General features: G+C 39.0%; 1 protein-coding gene across 1 annotated transcript in view; it reads right to left on the bottom strand.

The window, feature by feature from the left end:
- Positions 1 to 2674: 2674 nt before the first annotated feature.
- LOC122812203 (zinc finger protein Gfi-1b-like) overlaps positions 2675 to 14331 on the bottom strand; it is a 311143-nt gene continuing 299486 nt past the window's right edge. Inside the window, exon 6 of the mRNA XM_044084542.1 lies at positions 2675 to 3434. Coding sequence (XP_043940477.1) covers positions 3241 to 3434 — 194 coding nt within the window. The 3' untranslated portion in view covers positions 2675 to 3240. The remainder of the gene's footprint in view (positions 3435 to 14331) is intronic.

Genomic DNA, 14331 nt, shown 5'->3' on the forward strand with positions numbered 1-14331 from the left:
AACATAACTAATGAAATTCTTAAACCCTTTGTTGCAAAAGAATCATACTTGCTTATTTTGAAAAGTAGTGTGTGTGTGTGTGTGTGTGTGTGTGTGTGTGTGTGTGTGTGTGTGTGTGTGTGTGTGTGTGTGTGTGTGTGTACTACTTGCAAAAAGCTGAAATGAAATTATGTGGGGTATACTGGAGCTTAGCAGATATGGTCAGAATAGTAACATAGATCTCTCAGTTCAGCAAACTGCATTACAACTGACACCCAAATGTTCTAAGTTCTTCATGGTACAGAGAGCTTATCTCAGTTATGGGAACATGAGTATTTTGGCTTAAGAACAGAATATTCAAAATGTGCACGTCTCCAGTCAACTGCTTAGTGATATATCAAGCATCCCTTATCCAGTGTTACATATATTCAGCCTCTCTGCAAACCTAGAATGTCTGAATGAACTCTACATTGATAAACCTGAGAGATGTAATGATCATGGAAAAACACAAGGCTTCAATGACTTCATTTAATAAGTTCTTCATAAATAAATTATACATAACCTTATATACATACTATACAGGTCCATAGCTTGTATGTACAAGAAACATTTATAAACCATTTTCAGATACAGTAAAAATATAACACGCCAGCCAACAAGTTTAATATGTTTGTATGACACACGTATGTAAAGTAATTACTACCACATAACTCTATGAAACCCAATTTGGCATAGTTTCTATACTCAGTGTTATCTGTTTGGTTTCACTTATTTCAAAAGAAGTGCACATTTCAGACTCCTCACTTTTCATCTTCTGGTCATTACAATAAAAGTTGTTCTGGCCAAGTGGTCATTTTGTTTCTGATTCTGCAGAAATCGATTTAGACTTTGTAAGAAAAAAAGAAATTTCTGAGTTCTTGAAAATTTGCTATTAGTTACAGCAACATTTTCACTAATACTGTACAAGTTGCCTAAACTTTAATATGACTGTAAAATGTATGTGTAATTGATAATTATATTATTTAATATCTGTTCATGTATATCACTGAATGCCTGTTCCGGGCCTCCATTGAAAAAGGTTTTGTGACTAAACCCAGTTGCAAAACCCAGTAAACAAAAACAAAATAAAATAAAATCATAAAAAGCAGAAAAAAAAAACAAGATAGAAAATATTTAGAAATTGATATCAGAATAATGAGCCATCCAATTAAAATGAAGTAGGAATTGCTAATACTGAAGGTATTGTCAGTGTCAGATAGGTTAAAGGTGCAGCTGACATACCATTAGCTCTTCAGTGATGTCACTCTTTCACTTATTATTTGTAGATTGACTTTGTTATGTACAATGGCATGTAAAACCCGGGTCTTTTTTTACAATATTTCTTTCACCGTTAAGAACAGCATCAATCCCTTGGCTCACAACCTTGAACTATTGCCATATCATTTGTTTCTTCTCAAAATGAAGTAATGCAACAATTTCATTAATGGTTGTTGCCACTGAAAAGATTTGAGTATCAGAGCTAGAGGATTATGAATTCAAATCAAGGAAAATGAAAACAGCTAGAACAAAAAGAAAAAAGGTGGTTGAATGAATACAATCTATATTTTATGAAAATATAACAATAGTAAAATGTAAGTCGAGGTGACACAGAGGTTAGTATTGATGCCTCAGACCACTCGGACCTGCAGTTCACTTTTTCAGCTGGGACACCTTTTGTGCTGAGATCGACCACCTTCATTGTGTCCATCTGGGCTTTCTTTTGCTGTAGCCGGTTTACTCTTACATTCATAGGATGTGCTGTAAGTGGATTGGTGCTCTTCCAAATTTCCCAGTGTTGTGTGTTAGTTAGTGCATGTGTCCTGCAATGGAATGACACCCTCTTTGGGATTAGTTTCATTGCCTTCTACCCAGTAAATGCTTGGATAGGTTCTCACTCCCTCTGCATCCCTAAACTCGATCAGGAGTGTAATTGGTAAATGAATGAATGAATTAATTAATGAATAAAAGAACTGGCACATTTACTGCCCTACCACAGGGCAGGATTAACCATCTTCACTACTCACAATCATATATTTGTTTACAAGGGCAGTACATTCTCAGTTCAAAGGGACCTTCAGTCAAGTTCTGCAAGTCCTACTCAACTGACACAGGAAGCATGATGCAGAAATCTAGGTGGGTCTTTCCTGTGCAAAATATTTATGCAAGAACATACTGCTTTCCACTGGAAAGAGAGGCAGCTTGCCAGGTATGCTCTCTTTAAAAAAGTAAGCTGTAGAGAGAAGATATATTTCAAAGGTAAAGTACAATTCCTAATAGCACAGTGATTAACAATGGTGCTTCATAGGGCCTGGTTTAGCAGTTTAGTTACTGTCCTGTCAAGACTTGTTTAATCTAATAAAATGTACAGAATGCTTTAACATATAATAACTGGTAACAGTGAACAGGTGATGTTTGTTTTAGTATTTTAACGAAGAGAAAAAAACAGATGCACATATTTTCTAGTTTCATTTACATATTCAGCAGTTAAAATATCTGATTACTTAGACAACTGAAATACTATACTTTCAACATTCAAAAATAGGTATTGGAGTGTTCCTTGCTAATATATTTACATATATATATATATATATATATATATATATATATATATATATATATATATATACATATAGGTCCTCTGTCTATAGAAAACCTAACATTAAAAACAAAAATTAAAATTTAGTCGCTCAGTACTTGGAATGCATTTCTGATTCATAAGGAAATTTCTCTTAAAAGACTTTTGCATCACGTCTGTTTTTCTAGAAAAGCTGAAATCAAATTGAAAGAGGTTGCGTTACCTCAAAAATGGTTTAACAATTATTTTTAGTCCATTCAAATGTAGCATCATTAGTAATTTTGTTTTCTTTATTAGCTCATTTTTGTTTATTACAAGCCATCCCTAACACCAGTTGATGTACTGAACATAATGTTTAGATACAGAAGGTTGTGAGATATGCTTCTGCGATATATGTTCCATCTAGGATCTGTTACATCTAGTATCATGTACAGAAAGAGTGGTGAGAAGGAGTTGTCCTTAATTTTGGTTAATTTTTATGAAGATAGTTATTGTTCATGCATTCTCTCTTAGTCGTAATTCTCTGTTATGAATGGTACAGGTCAGGATCCGCTTCACGGTGATCATCTCAACAACTGTTTCATGAATAAATAAAATATTTCCACGATGAAATGCAGTTCTGTGATTCCACACGAAGTATATATAGATTAATCACTATTGGTCAGTTTAAAAGCACTATGTGTCTCTTGGTGTCGACGAAGGTCTACCTTACGCTGAAAGCCCTTGTTACAAATTGCACAGGTAAAGGGTTTATAACCAGTGTGCTTATGGCTGTGTGTTATGAGGTTGGAGCTCTGGCTGAAGGCCTTCCCACATACTTGGCATTTATGAGGCTTCTCCCCTGAAACCAAATAAAAGAGCAGTATGAAACAGAGAAAACAAAACGTATTTGCTTGGTCACAAGTATTAATGAATTTATTTTGTTTCTGTGTGTGTGTGTGTGTGTGTGTGTGTGTGTGTGTGTGTGTGTGTGTGTGTGTGTGTGTGTGTGTGTGTGTGTGTGTGTGTGTGTGTGTGTGTGTGTGTGTGCATGCATGCGTGCGTGCATGCGTGTGTGTGTGTGTGTGTGTGTGTGTGTGTGTGTGTGTGTGTGTGTGTGTGTGTGTGTGTGTGTGTGTAGAGAATTACCATGTCATATTAGTGCAGCTTCTTTCTGAAAATTATTTATTAAAGAGAAACTCTGTGAAATTTGCATTGCTGCTCAAGAAGAACTTTTCTAATTTTGCCATTTGTAACACATTTGTGTTTTGTGTACTGTTACACCTCTGAGTAATTTACTCTTGAGGAATGAGTGCCTTATTTAGGAGCATACAGTGCAGTTTCTGACTTTAGTTCTTTCATAGCAAATATCATATACTTAATTTATGTTACAGAATTCTGAAACTAAAAAAGACATAAATAGTTTCTTATCTTTGTAAAATATCACCAAACTCAAGAGTGCAAGCTAATACTTACTTCAGAGGATACTAATTTGTCTGTACTGCTGATCTAATAATATAGTTGATGTCAACACACATCTATTGTGGTTATTGTATAATTTGCACTCATATTCATTGTCTAGACTTCTGGAAGCACAGAATCTGAATCTAAATGGCTATTAAACAGTCTCTTTAGTTTGCCTTCTTTTCACTGTCATTCTTAATGTGAGGAACTGTGTCCTGCCTTGAATGTTTTCTGTCTTCCCAGATCCTTTCTCCAATGGCTTATTTGCATTTATTATATGTCTAACTGAACTTACATTTCATTCTCACCTGTACAAAAAATGGAAGAGGTTAAACAGACTGGCTGCAACAGATGCAGAGCATGAAGGGGACTCCTTTTAAATGAGGTTTCTACAGGGGAAAGTCCCTTTTCCCCAAAGTGCACTCACTAAGTATGTTAGCGTGCAGAGGGGGAGAACATTGTCTCCACCTGAAGACAAAGTTCAAACTTTACTTTAAATGCATTCACTTTAAGTGGGATTTGAAAGTACAGTTGTGTAAGTAAACTTACCATAACAGTAGATGTTCAAATGATCACTGCTGCAATAGCCTAAGCTATATGGGATATATCCTACATAAGATATAACAGCTGTCCAGCTTCCAAAGCTTTAGGGCACCTTCCATGCACCCAAACAATTAGTAAGCTCAAATTGAGCTGACTAGAAACAGATGTGGACACCAAGCCATTAAGAGCTTTCATGCCACCTGAGAGAAGGACTGCATGAACCAAAAAGAAAAGATAAAACTGAAGACCACAGACAAAGAATCCACTTAAAACACCAGTTTATTGCACCTCTAGCGCTTCGGCAACCACCTTCAAGGAGGTGCAATAAACTGGTGTTTTAAGTGGATTCTTTGTCTGTGGTCTTCACCTGAGAGAAGGAGGCTGAGCACTGAGAGGACATTGCTAAGAGCAACAAAACACAAATGTCCACACCCTGGCATAAAATGCACACTGAAATCGAAGGGGTAGAAGGAGGGACTGACTACAGCAGCAGTGACCATTAAAACAACTACTGTTATTGTAAGTTTATTTATATAACTGTACCATGTTCATAATATTGATCACTGCTGCAGTAGCCTAAGCTATATGAGTAAAAAGTCTTTCTGCTTTTCCCAGTTAGAGGTCACCGCAGCGGAACTCCCGTTCGCTAATGATTGGCAGTGGATTTTTACGATGCCGAGTTGCCAACCTGATGCCCAACCTTCAAAGAAGGCGTGCCCATTCACGCACGCACCTACCTGCATGTCTTTAACGTCACTCGACCACGGGGAGGACATGCAGACTCCACACAGAAGGTGCTCCAGCCAAGAATCAAACGGGAGAACCTTTTGCTATGAGGCAACAACACTAACCGCTGCACCACCTAGATTACCATAATTTAGAACAGCTAGGAGGTGGATGGGGAAGAACACAGAGCCCTTTGGAGAATTGTCCTTGCAAAGGCTGACCTAGGCCCGGGAAGAAATATATATTGTAGTGCTTTGTAAAAGTATGTACAGAGGACCACGTTGCTGCTTCTAGACTACTCCTAGAGTCCAACCCTTTCCAAAAAGCCATAGATGAAGCCAAGGCCATGGTAGAGTGTTGCTTGATCTTGCCTATAATAGTTTAGTTGTGGTGGGAATAACAAAAGGTAACAGCTTGAGATAACATCTGAAAATAGTCTGCTTTGACACAGGTTGTCCATTCTTCTTACCTTCAGAAGAAATGAACACCTGAATGGAAGTTCTGAAAGATTTAGTTCTGCCAAGATACTGCCTGAGATGTCTGTGGACACACAAGGTATGAATTATCCTTTCTCCCTCATTTTTGGATTCAGGGATGAACACAGGGTGATGGAAAGTTTGACTTAGAGTAAACCTGGATACCACTTTTGGCATAAAATAAAGGATTAGTTGTCAAAAAAACTGTCTCTGGGGAAAATGAGATAAGCTTGCAACTCAGATACTCTTTTTATAGAGGTCACAACAATCAGTAAAACTGTTTTCATTGTTAAGAACCTCAAGTCGGCTAGATGAACTGGTTCAAATGGAACACGTTTATTTTCTCTAGCACAAAATTAAGATCTGAAAGAGGAGCCACCAGTTTTCTTAAAGGCCTCTTATGCAATGCTCCTTTCAAAAACGTTTTAACATGAGAATGCCTTGAGAGACGAGGATCCATGGGCAGAAATGCTGAAATGGATGGCAAATGAACCTAGATATTGGAGTAAGATAGATCACTGGAAAGCAACTCATACAAATATTGTAAAACAATACCCCTGAGCGTGTGCTGGTTTTGTTCTTGGCTCTAACTAGAAAACCTTTTCCATTTGCTAATATATGATTTTCCATTACCAGGCTTTCTTGCCTTCATTAGTACCTGCTGCATGTCCTCAGGGGCCTAAAGGCTATTAAGACCTTATCATCCAGGCAGTTAGTTGATTTGTGTCAGGATGTAGCAAACACACATGTTCTTGTGTGAGTACATCCAGCCTGTGAGGAAACTTGTGGTAATTTCCCCAAGCCAATTCCAAAAGAAGGAAGAACTTCTGTTGCCTACACCAGAATGTAGTCACCACAATGATCTTATGGATTCATTCTGAATCTTCAGAAATACCCTGGATATCAGTGGAAAGTGTTGAGACATACAGAAACATTCTTATCCAAGGGAAAAAAAGGCATCTGTGTTACAGGCCTTTTTGTATGGAGTTCTGGAGCAGAACTTTGCCAGCTGATTGTTCAGAGAGAAATCAAAAAGGTCTACTTGAGGAACTTCCCACAGATGGATCAAATCCTGGAAGACCCTCTGATCTAGTTTTCATTTATGAGGGTCTGCTCTGGTCCTACTCAGCTTTATCTGCCAGACAATGTTGCTCTGACAGAATGTAGGATGTAAAACTACAGTTAAAGCTTACGTGGCTAGTCTGCAAGGGGGTAAGATCTGGTTCATCTTTCCTTGTTTATGTATCACATCACTGTAGTACTGTCTGTAAAACAGGAAGTGGCCCTGAAGACCAATGGTGATTCAGAGTTGAGTGCCTTGATAAAGGCAAGCATCTCATTCATGTGGCTGTGCCTGTCTTTATGTCCCATATACCTTGCACTTTTATACCTTCTTGACACTGCTCTCCAAGCAAAGTCCAGAGGTATCTGTTGTGACTCACTGCACTGGTGGGGGAGGGGGGAAGTGAAGACCTGGATTCAGGACTATTTGATGTATTCACTAAGTGCTTTCTCTCCTCACAAATCCCAGAACTGGAATCTGAAAAGATAATGGCCTTTGGTGCTGGGACCAAAGAGACTTCAGATACCATTGTATCTTTCTCATTTGGAATCTTGTCAGAGGTATCATGGGAGTTATAGGTGTTTATAGGTTCATAGCTATTTACTAAGCTAACAACCACAAGGTCCTTTTTAAGCCTAGCCATGCATCCCAAATCTCTGACGAGTTCTGATACCCTTGATAAGTGTAAGCATGAGCCTGGGAGATGAACCATTTACAGGTTACCTGTTTGCATCAGAGACATATGTGCTAAACCAGGGATGAATTTCTGGTTTACCATCCAATTGTCCAAGTTGCACTTGAATTGGATTAGGGAGGAACTCTGCTTCACATGGATAGGGAGCCTGTTCCATAGACGGGGTAGTCTCTGTGATGCATACCTATCTGTCCAGCAGGTCCTATTTATATCACAGGCAAGATTTAAATCTTTAGAATGGGTAATTCTGGTACTGTTTGTTTTGTGGATATGCAGGAGATCCATTAGAGTGGGGTCTGACAATGCCCTGTATGCCATACATAGATCTCCCCTCAAAAGCCTGTAGGAGACAGAATACAGGGATAGGGCCTTGACGCAGTCTGCATAGGACATATTACTTATGCCCTGTATTCTTTTAGTGAGGAACGTTCCACTTGTTGGATATGCCTGGTTAGGTACATACCAAAGGGAGCATTGTACTCAATGATATGTCTGATGAATACCGAATACAGTGGAACAATGACTTCCTTGGACTTAGATGTCATACCTTTGTTTATATGTTGTGCAACATAGAATGATTTCCTCACCACTGTAGACACGTGATGATCAAAGGCTAGATTACTATCTATGTGTGTTCCTAAGTTCCTGACTACTGGGTCAACTCTAAGGGGCGTGTTGTCAATATGATAGTTACCAGAGATGGATGACTTCCCAAAAGATACTATTATGCATTTCTTGGCATTTAGTTTTAGTCCATGACTCTGACAGCAGCTATTTGTCTGTGTCAGCCCCTCCTGGAGAACATTTGTATCAGTGTGAGATTCCATGACAGCTCCTAATTTGCAATCATCTGCACATTTAGTCAGCTAGAGACCACTGATATTGGCCTTGACTTCCGAGAAGTAAATGCCAAGAAGGAGCGATCCAAGGACTGATCCCTAAGGGACTCCATTTGTGACTGGCCTCTTTGTAGAGGTGGACTCCCCAATTCCAACTTCTTGGGTCCTATCTGTGAGTGAGTTGGCTACCCGCTGGGTAACATATGGGTTTGTACCTAAACTCTTGAGTTTGGCAATAATGCCCGAGTGGGGTATTGTGTCAAATGCCTTGACTAGGTCAAGGTAGGCAGTGTGAATGATTTTGCCCTCATTCATTGCTTTGGTGACCTTCTCAGAGAAGTCCACCAGGTTGAGTAGGCATGATCTGCCCTTTACAAAACCAAACTTGGTTGAGTCCAGTGTCTGGTGGTTTACTATATCTCTGTTGATCATCTCCATGATAATTATTTCCATGGCTTTACATATAAGACTAGTGAGACTTATGGGTTTGTAGTTTCCAGGGTCTGTAGATGGCCCATCTTTGTGCAGAGGGATGACTGTTGCCTTTCTCCATTCATGAGGCATGAAGCCTCTTTGGAGGCTACAGTTAAATAGTAATTCCAGAGGCCCTGATAGGGCATGTTTCATGCTGTTTAGAAGGCATCATGGGATATTGTCTGGGCCCATTGATGCAGCGTTCTTGGTCTTAGAGACAGCATTAAGGACCTGTTCCCTAATGATAATAGTGGGAGTTATATTTGATGATATTTCCTGAGGGAAGGTTGGGGGGAGTAAAGTTGGAGCTGAATTTATCAGCCAGGAGGTTTGCTATATCTTCTGGCTCAGTATATGTAGCTCCATTTACAATGAGCTCTGCACACAATTGTGTATTGTCTTTGAGGTTGCGGACATAGCTAAAGAATGCTTTGTGGTTGAATTTGGCCTGGAAAGTCAAACTTACCTCAAATTTGGTCTTGCTAGACTTTATTTGTCCTCTGAGTTGTTTGTTTAGTTTAATTAGAGTGTTTTTATCCTGCTAGGTGCTGCACCTCCTAATTTTTGCAATGATTTTCTTCCTCCTGTTATTTATTCATTTATTTTACATTTGTTGACCGGGCTAGTCTAGCTGGATACATGTCCATTTTCAGTAGAGGCCTGGGGAGAAAAGCTCCAAGAAATCATACAAAATTAATATAGAAGTTATGACAGATATTATAAAAACAGCAATTGTTACTTTGTGAGAAGGTACAGTATACATATATACATACATTTTATATGCAATGATATAGTATATTGAAACATAAAAGGAAGATTATAAAGGATGTAGGGTGAGAATTAGTGTATAGGAAAAAAAATAGTCAGGGTTAGTACAGGAGCATAGCCAGTGTTTATTGAGAGGGTAGTTTATTCCATATTTTTCCAACAGAGTTAGAGAACAAGGAGTCACCTGCTGAGTTGTTGGGTTTGGTAGTATTGATCAGCAGTTTGTTTGAGGAGCGTAAATTTTTGAGATTATTATAAAGTGTAATGAGGCTAGAGAGTATTGGAGTATTGCTAGGTTGATACAGGGTCTTGTGGGCTATTGTAAGCTGGTGAAATTGGAGCTGGTTAAGGAATTCTAGCTAGTCTAGTTGTCTTAGATTCAAACAGTGATGGGTTCTAAAAGGAGAGCCTGTAGCAAATCTAGCAATATTATTATAGGATGTTTCTAGTTTGTTGAGTTTGTTTTTAGAGAGACTGGTGTATATAGGAGAAGCATAGAGTAGAGTGGAGATTAGGAGAGTTCTGGCTATAGCGGTCCTAGCTACTGGGGTAAGATAGGGTTTAATTCTGTAAAGGGATCCTAGTTTTTTGTTAACTAATTTTATTGTGGTGTTTATGTGAGTATCAAAGTTGAGATTGTTGTCTATTGTTATTCCTAACAGTTTAGTGGTTGGGTCAGGAGAAATAAGAGTACCGTTGTTGGAAGTGAGAGTGAAATGTAAAGAGGTGGACTTTCAGGTTGGTGTGAAGAGTAACAGTTTAGTTTTTGTTGGGGTTTAGGAGGAGGCAGCGGTGTGAGAACCATTGTTCCACAGTATTGAAAGCTTTTTGGGTAAGAGACTGAATTTCAGTTTGAGAAGTGGCTGAACAGATTATAGTAGAGTCATCTGCATATTGAATGCAGGTGGAGTATGGAATAGCTGATTGCAGGTCATTAATATAAATAGAAAATAGGAGTGGGCTTAATATGGAGCCCTGTGGGACCCCGAGGGAGATAGGAAGGTGACTAGATAGTTTATTTTGCCAGAGTACAGTCAGTTTTCTAGGTAAGATGTGAACCAATTCATAGACAGAGGATCAAGTGAAAGAGAATTCAGTATGTGTAGAAGTAGTTGGTGATTAAATATGTCAAAAGCTTTAGATAAGTCTATGAAGACTGCAGATGAAAGAATATTTTTGTTGCGGTTATTATTGATGCAGTTTGTGAAGGATATCAGGGCAGTGGTGGTACTGTGGAAAGGTCTGAATCCATGTTGACAGTTGGCAAGTAGGTTGTTATGGTGAAGGTGGTTAAGTAGTTGTTCATGGATGCACTTTTCCATAATTTTTGCAAAAGGGGATAGTAGAGCTATGGGACAAAAGTTAGAAAAGTCATTGGAGTTCCCCCCTTTATGTAGTGGGATGATGTGAGACATTTCCCAGATAGATGGGATAGTTCCTTCACTTATGGATCTATTTATCAGAATGGAAATGGGATAGGCTATGGCTTTAGCTCCTTTTTGCAGGAATTCTGCTGGGAGTTTGTCAGCTGAGGGGGTGGTAGGTTTTAATTTTTGGAGAAGGGAGGAAATAAAGGAAGTAGACACTGGTTGTAAATGAAATAACGGGGGTGGGTTTGTAGTAGAAGTAGGCAGATTTAAGGTATCAGGCGATAGGTGGCTAGCAAGTGTTTGGATGGTGTCTGTGAAGAAAGAATTAAAGGCATTAGCTATTTGTGTGGGATTCTCAGGGTTTGAGCCTTGTGGGTTGGGTGTAATAGATTGGCCTGGGAATAGAAGTTTGTTAATGCTAGTCCAAAATTTTCGAGGTTCCTTGTAGGAGGTTTACTGTAATTGGAGATAAAAGCTCTTTTTGTCTAACAGGATGGCTTTTTTGTAATATTTCTATGTTCCCTAAAGGTTTGGTGATCTGTCTGATTCTTAGTAGTACGGCATTTTGCCCAGGATTTGTTTCTGAGAAGGAGTTTTTGCCTAGTATTGTTAGAGAGCCAAGGGGCTGGTTTAGCTTTGTTTCTAATAGAGCGTGTTGGTGCGTGGTGGTCCAGGATGATTAAGAATGTGGAATTGAAGTATTCTACTGCTTCATTTAGAGGGAGAGATTTTAATGGTGACCAATTACATTGTTTCAGTTCTGTCTGGAAAAGTTCTGGGTTAAATTGCTTTTTGGAGTGTACCGTTCTGAAAGTGTTAGGGAAAGTTAGGTTGGTTTTATGTCTAATAATATAAGTTAGTGAATAGTCACTTAGGTCATCTGGAAGGGTACCTGCTATGTAGGTTTGATGAGGAGTATTAGTAAGTATCTAGTCCAAGGTACTTTCTTTGTTGTTGAGTCTGTTAGTTCTGGTAGGGCAGTTAATAGTTTGTGAGAAGCCATATAGGTTAATATGGGTGGTGGGGTTTATACTACTACCGGAATTCCAATCAATATTAAAGTCACCTAGGACTATGGTTTCTTGTGGGAGATTACTAGAAAACCAGTTAAGAATATACTCAAGTGTATTAATGTTATTTCCTGGGGAAGATATATACAGATGATATTTATGGCTTTACATGTATTGACCTGAAGTTTGGAGGTAATTATTTCAGCACTATTGTCCAAAGGTAGGTTAAGATTTACAGTGGTGACTTGTAGCCCTGTTTTATAGAGGATTGCTACCCCTCCTTCCTTTTTGGCTGTACGGTCAAGTCTAATGATATTGTAACCAGGTGGGGTGATTTCATTGTCTTTAATGGTAGGTTTTAGCCATGTTTCTGATAAACATAGGATGTCAAATGGGTGGACATCTAGGAGGGCATGAACTTGAGCAATTTTATTGCAAATACTACGTATATTAAGATGTGCTATAGAGAGTGAGTTGGAAGGTTTGGTAGGTGATAGGGTACTAGTTTTGTATTGGTTGCGGTTTGCAGCGGTAAGGGTATAGTTTGGGCCAGGGTTAGGATGAATGTCCCCATCTAATAAGGAGTGGAGGAGTGTTAAGTGTTTAGGCTGGAGAGGCTTACAATAATAATCAAATAATTTTCTAGTTTTTAAGTTGGTGTACTTAATGTGTGTTAGTCTGTGATATTTGGCTATTACGTAGTTGGGTTTGTAAATGAAGTTTAGGAACTTTGGAGAGAAAGGTAATATTGGTGTTGAAGTGTGTTTGCAGTGGAAGAGAATGGTAGAGTAAAGTGGTTGTTCATAGGAGGTTAAGAGATAGGTAGTGGCTAGAGGAGGTAAAAGTGAGACCCAGATTAATAATTGTAATTGGTAAGGGATGCTTGATATAGACATTTTAATGGTTAGTGAGGTGAGAGAGAAATGGGAGGTAGGTTTTAAAAGCAGGTAGGAGATATTACAGTAGGTAGGGTATTAAACCAAGGAGGGATGAGAGGTTGGTATTAGTGGGTGTGTTGTGAAAATGGGAGCTGGGAGTGCTAATGATGTGATTTGTATGATAGGTGAAGGTGTAATGGGGGTGTGTCCTTAGAGGAATAAATGTAGGAGCATTGGTGGCGGGTGGGAATTGGGGGCAGGGTAGGGGAGCGGAGTGAGCCCAAAGAGCGAACGGAGCGGGAAGAGACAAGAGAGTAGACTGTTGAGGATGGCAATCTGTGAAATATGAGAATTCAGCAGGTAAGTCTGAAAGTGAGAGAATGTTGAAGAAAGTTAAGAGGCTAGTAAGGAGAGAGTCAGGATGTTCGAGGAGTAGAATGTGATTAAGGATACCTTAGGGCAAAGGAGAGATGGTGAAAGAGTAAGTCCATAGAAAACTGAGAACAGAGTTAGGGAGGTATGGTTAAGAATAGGATAGGAAATTAATATACAGAAAGCTTATGTTGAGATGCCACCTGGTGGCCAGTCACTTTATTGCAACAGATAGGTCTCCTACAGGGGATAGCAGGCTAAGGGAGAGGGGGAGATGAAGCAGATAGTGATAGAGAGTATATAAGCTGGAAGTAGGGGTTGTTTAAAATGCTAAGTGATAAATGAGGGGGGTTTGGCTGCTGGCTAACCTGACTGGGAAGCTTGCCTAACCTAGCAGAGTCTTTAAAACATTAATATTATTGCACTTTACTCGTAGCTGTAACAATACATACTTTCACTGCCTTTTAAGAAAGGAAATGTCTCTCAGGGAGCTGGTAGGTTAATTCTTTAGTTTGAACTAATTTTCTGAGGCGTCCAGCAGGGTAAATTCAGGTGTTTGGTGCAGGGATGTACAGGAACACAAGGCTGGTAAAATATGGAAAGAGAGAAAAGGTAGTGAGGTAGACAATACTAGAACTAAAGAGCAGGTAAAGAGTTTTCACAGACACAGTTGCATGTGTTACCTCAGTAAAAAATTACAATACTCTATTAGTGTATCAATCGTCTAAGGATTACAGTAAATACCAGGTGCTACTATGAACTCTAAAACCTCTTCATAACACATACAGATAACTAGGATAAAAGGAGCTGCATTTGCTATTAAAGAAGACAATCCATTAACAAACAAACAAGATTACATTATATATCGGGTACTACTGTGAACTCTAAGACCTCCTCATAACACAGTCAGATAGCTAGGATAAGTAAGAGCTGCATTTAACAAGTAATACACCAACAAACAACTTTTACAGGTTCAGGACACAGCACTTTAGGGGCACCAAGTCCAGAATAGTTCAAATGCATAGACAAAAGTAATCAGGTAGTACTGGAATGAACTACTCGTGAGTCGCTGTTGAGGTTTA

This window comes from Protopterus annectens, chromosome 9.part0 (genome assembly GCF_019279795.1).
Source record: "Protopterus annectens isolate FY-2018-M chromosome 9.part0, PAN1.0, whole genome shotgun sequence".
NCBI classification, from domain to species: Eukaryota; Metazoa; Chordata; order Ceratodontiformes; family Protopteridae; genus Protopterus; species Protopterus annectens.